The 3,982-nt window shown below is 35.5% G+C and overlaps 1 protein-coding gene across 3 annotated transcripts; it reads left to right on the forward strand.

The window, feature by feature from the left end:
* The first annotated feature begins 1,865 nt into the window (after positions 1-1,865).
* LOC110179026 (kelch-like protein 6) lies at positions 1,866-3,696 on the forward strand. Of its 3 annotated transcripts, none has more exons than XM_020946373.2 (4): positions 1,866-1,952; positions 2,324-2,482; positions 2,562-2,997; positions 3,090-3,696. In XM_020946373.2, exons 2-4 carry the CDS (start codon positions 2,409-2,411, stop codon positions 3,600-3,602), a joined length of 1,023 nt encoding a protein of 340 aa, XP_020802032.2. In that variant the 5' UTR covers positions 1,866-1,952; positions 2,324-2,408; the 3' UTR covers positions 3,603-3,696. The 3 variants fall into 3 exon arrangements, with proteins under 3 accessions (XP_020802032.2, XP_020802034.2, XP_020802033.2); XM_020946375.2 differs by having other exon boundaries at positions 1,879-1,952; positions 2,431-2,482; XM_020946374.2 differs by having other exon boundaries at positions 1,926-2,066.
* The last annotated feature ends 286 nt before the right edge of the window (positions 3,697-3,982 follow it).

The following is a 3,982-nucleotide window of genomic DNA, read 5'->3' on the forward strand; positions in this document are numbered from 1 at the left end:
AAAAGTAAATCAATTTCAAGTTGTAAGGACACGCACAGCCCCAATGCTAAGGTATCCTTGGGCTAGGGTTCGTAAACTATGTATTTCCATTCCTGCTACACATACATTTAAGTTAGAACATTTTCAATCCATTAGGGTTTACCGATGATAGATATTTAATACCAGTGGTACTATGTGGCCTAAACCAATTTCCACAGTCTTTTTTTATTAAGTACAGATGGAGACCATTTCTTGAGGAGTCTCTCCCTCGAAACTAGAAAACTACATTTTGATAATGAATAAATATAACTTTGGGAACATCATATTTCTAAGATTTTAGCAACACCATCTTATGCAGATTGAAATAGAATATTTTTCGACAAAAAATATATATTTTAAACTTTCGGAAAAGTTAAATTAATTTATTGTTAAGCTTACATCGCCTAAAAATGAACTAAGAAATGATGAAATCAAGGCTGAATCTGTAATTTCTATGGATATATGCCATCACACATAACTGCCAATTACAGAAATGTGTGTCATTTGTAATCTTACACCCAAATGCTGTGGGTAAATATCAGAGACCATCGGCAAATATCAATAACAAGTGTTCAATGTTTGGCCAAGATGAATTATTATAAATGGATTAAGGGAGAGTTCTGTGTAATAATTAACTGCCATTTGTCTTGCAAACACTGGCTATGACTAGGCCAAGTGTTCGATGGAAAATGGGATCTGTGTGCCTGTGTGCATAATGCGGTTTCCAGCGTTTGAGTGTAAGGATTGGCAGACAGGACAACGCCTGATTTGCAGGGTCATGTGCGGCAAATGGAAAATTTTGCAAATTTCCTAATTACTTACGGCTGGTGGGCTGGGCGGAGGCGGTGTGCATCCAATGGTCAATTGTCCTGGATCCAGGCACAGCACCGCAACGCAAAATTTACAGCCTGATTTGCTCGGGCACACAGCTCGGAATTGATGTCTTTGACACACCATGGAGAGTGGAGTGGTCCACGAAAGCAAACAGATTTGTGATAGTTTATATTTGAGCTGACCACTCGCCCAGGAGTCCGGAGTTCCAAAAGTGTGTGTGGAAATCAGATCGTTGATGGAGTAGGTACACAGAACAAATTCTATTAGGTTAAATCTACCATTTCTTTTTTCAGAAACTCAAAAGTCGAATCTCAGTTGGTTTAGATACCATAGTGGTAGCGGGTACACCCAATCGAGCGGTTTAAGTTTTCATTAATACATTTACTAGAGAAAAAAATTAAAATTAAATTTAGTTTTGATATTAAAAACCATAAAATGATTTTACATATGCAATAATTTTGTGAAGCTTTTTTTTATGATATATGAATATCATGATAAAATTTAATTAATTTTTAATGATTAAGCATGTCTATGTAACTCAGTTCAGTGTCCTAGTTTTAAGTAACTGAGTTTTGAGAATTTTATAACCTTTTTAATTACATTCCATATATTGCCTAATTTACCATTTATAAACTATGGCTTTATAAATTATTAAAAAAATTTTTTTTTTGTTGTTTCAGTTTTCCCATTTCGTTCCACAAAATATCCCATCATACCACAAATGAGTTTTTTGAATGTATATCATTATATGTAATTTTATAAACGGTTGATAACGAAGTTATGTTAAATAAAATATTTATATCTGTTCTATTTGATAATGGAAATATTTGTACCATATTGAAATCGTTTTACGAAAAAACTTTCAAACTAGCTTGCAGTTTACCCCCCTTAGTATATTTCCGTATTTACATTATTGTTTTATACCATGTGTTCCTAAAGTAATAATAAACTTCGCAACGCGTGAAACGATAAAATTCCACCAGGAGGCACGAAATGAAGTCGAACGGGAATCGATATATTCTTTTCAAGTGCAGATCTTTTCCAGTTCGGTTGTGCGACGGGAGCTTTAAGAAATTACTTTTATATAAGTACATACATATGTAAGTACATATTTCTCTCTAATATCTGGATATCTGGATTGGTGCTCGATTTTTTAACGCTAAATCACTGCTTGTGAGAACGAAAGTAAAACTTGCCAAAAAAGAGTCAAGAAAGTATGTTTGCGCTTTTTTTTTATTGTGTTAAATACATACATATGTATGTACATACATTCATATGTATGTATATTCGATAATTCTTGGAACCTGGAACGTACTTATGTATATACATATCTACATACATTCATATGTTCGTATACACTCGCGCTTTAGTTTCATTTTGTACGAAAAAGGGGGTTCCCAGAAATTAGGACCAGCAAAAACGAATTATTTAAAAGCTTGATTTTAATATTGTTTTTTTAATCTTATAAAAGGGGAAAGACCTTGCCGAGCGTTTATTAAAATAGAAAATAAACTTGAACTATACGTGCTGAAGAAATTAATGACATATATGTACATATGTATGTATGTATGCTTATAGTAATTTCAGCAGATCGATCGTATTACCCAAAACTAACAAAAATGAATACATGGTGAGTGTGTAATTAACTATCTATGTACATATGTATGTAGTTAAAAGAGTTTTACAATGAATTCAACGCTTATTCGCAGGCTACGTCCCTCTTTCGCTGATTTGCCAGAGAACAAGAAGTTCTCAGACTGCCGCATTCTCGTGGAAAACGAAACCTTCGATTGCCACAAGGTCATCCTGGCCAGCTCGTCCGACTTTTTCGAGCGCCTGTTCCTTAGCTCCTTCAAGGAGGCCAAGCAGGATGAAATCCGTCTGCAGGAGGTTAAGCCGAAAACCTTCGCCGTGTTCATTCAATATGTGTACACGTATGACTCGGCTAAGCTCAAGGAGTACGGGAACTCCATGATAATGGAGCTCCTTAGCTGCGGAACCAGGTGGATGGTAGATTCTATCGTTAACGCATGCGTGACTATTCTCAAGGAAAGGGTAGGAACTATGCTGCTCAGCGATCTTCTCGAGCTTTTCCAGACCGCTTGTAGCATCGACAACAAGGAACTGAGAACACTTTCTGTCGCGGTGAGCAAAAAGAAAGATTCAATATGACTTTTTAATCTTTACGTGTGTACAAATATGTAAATATATATATATATATATATTTTTTTTTTTAGTCTTTAGGAAACCGATTTTCTAAGGAAATGAATTGCTATGATGTCCTGACCATGACCTCCGATGTCTTTGAGCAGTACACAATTATTACCGAGGGACACTTGCCCGAGTTCGAACGATTCAAAATGATCGAGACTTACTGTACTGTTAATGGTTTGATCTATTCTAAATCAGCCGATACTGTGGATACCTCCACTAAAAAAAGTGGTGACAGTGGTATTTGTGAGATGATTGCCGCGAAACCATCGATCGACGACGAAGAGCCAGAGAATTCCGATGAAAATGATGAATTTGATGATAAGGTATTATCTGAGAAATCAGAGGACGATGAAGAATATAAGGATAAGCCAAAGAATACAAAAATTAAAATGATGCACTCGAAATATGTAAAAACGCTGCTGGGCTACATAAAATTCAATAATATGCGGAAGGATGAATTTTACAAAATCGTTGGCAAGTCTCCTTTGTTGTCCCTAAAGGAGAAATACAATTATCTATACCTAACACGTAACTGATGACGGACGGTTCATGTTGATGTTCATTAAAAATGAAGTTAAACATAAATGTCTTCTATCAGCAGCGAAAATTAAATAAAACCTTGAACTAAAATCTTTTGTTACAAATTTTTTGCGGACTCGTGAATGTCAAGCTTTAGTTAAATAATAATAAAGTTTTTGGGGAATAAACATAGATGTTACTTGGAGCTTAGATTTATAATGCCATGGGGCTGAAATTTCGGCCACATGAAGCGAATTTCCACTTATCAACAGTTACATCAAGGACGAGCAGCAAGAGCAACAACATTTTCCTCATTATAATTGTCATCAGGCATTATTTTGTCCATCAACTCGTCGCAGTTGTCGGAGCGCATTGTTTATGGCTTTCTGCCTCATGG

Source organism: Drosophila serrata, unplaced genomic scaffold (assembly GCF_035046125.1).
Source record: "Drosophila serrata isolate PLE 108 unplaced genomic scaffold, ASM3504612v1 contig_66, whole genome shotgun sequence".
Taxonomy (NCBI): domain Eukaryota; kingdom Metazoa; phylum Arthropoda; class Insecta; order Diptera; family Drosophilidae; genus Drosophila; species Drosophila serrata.

Bases quoted from the DNA above. Each gene is read 5' to 3' on its own strand.
- LOC110179026 (XM_020946373.2), top strand. From the start codon at position 2,409: ATGTATGTATGTATGCTTATAGTAATTTCAGCAGATCGATCGTATTAC. The intron at 2,483-2,561 runs GTGAGTGTGTAA...GCTTATTCGCAG, and splicing joins CTAACAAAAATGAATACATG to GCTACGTCCCTCTTTCGCTG. The intron at 2,998-3,089 runs GTGAGCAAAAAG...TTTTTTTTTTAG, and splicing joins TGAGAACACTTTCTGTCGCG to TCTTTAGGAAACCGATTTTC.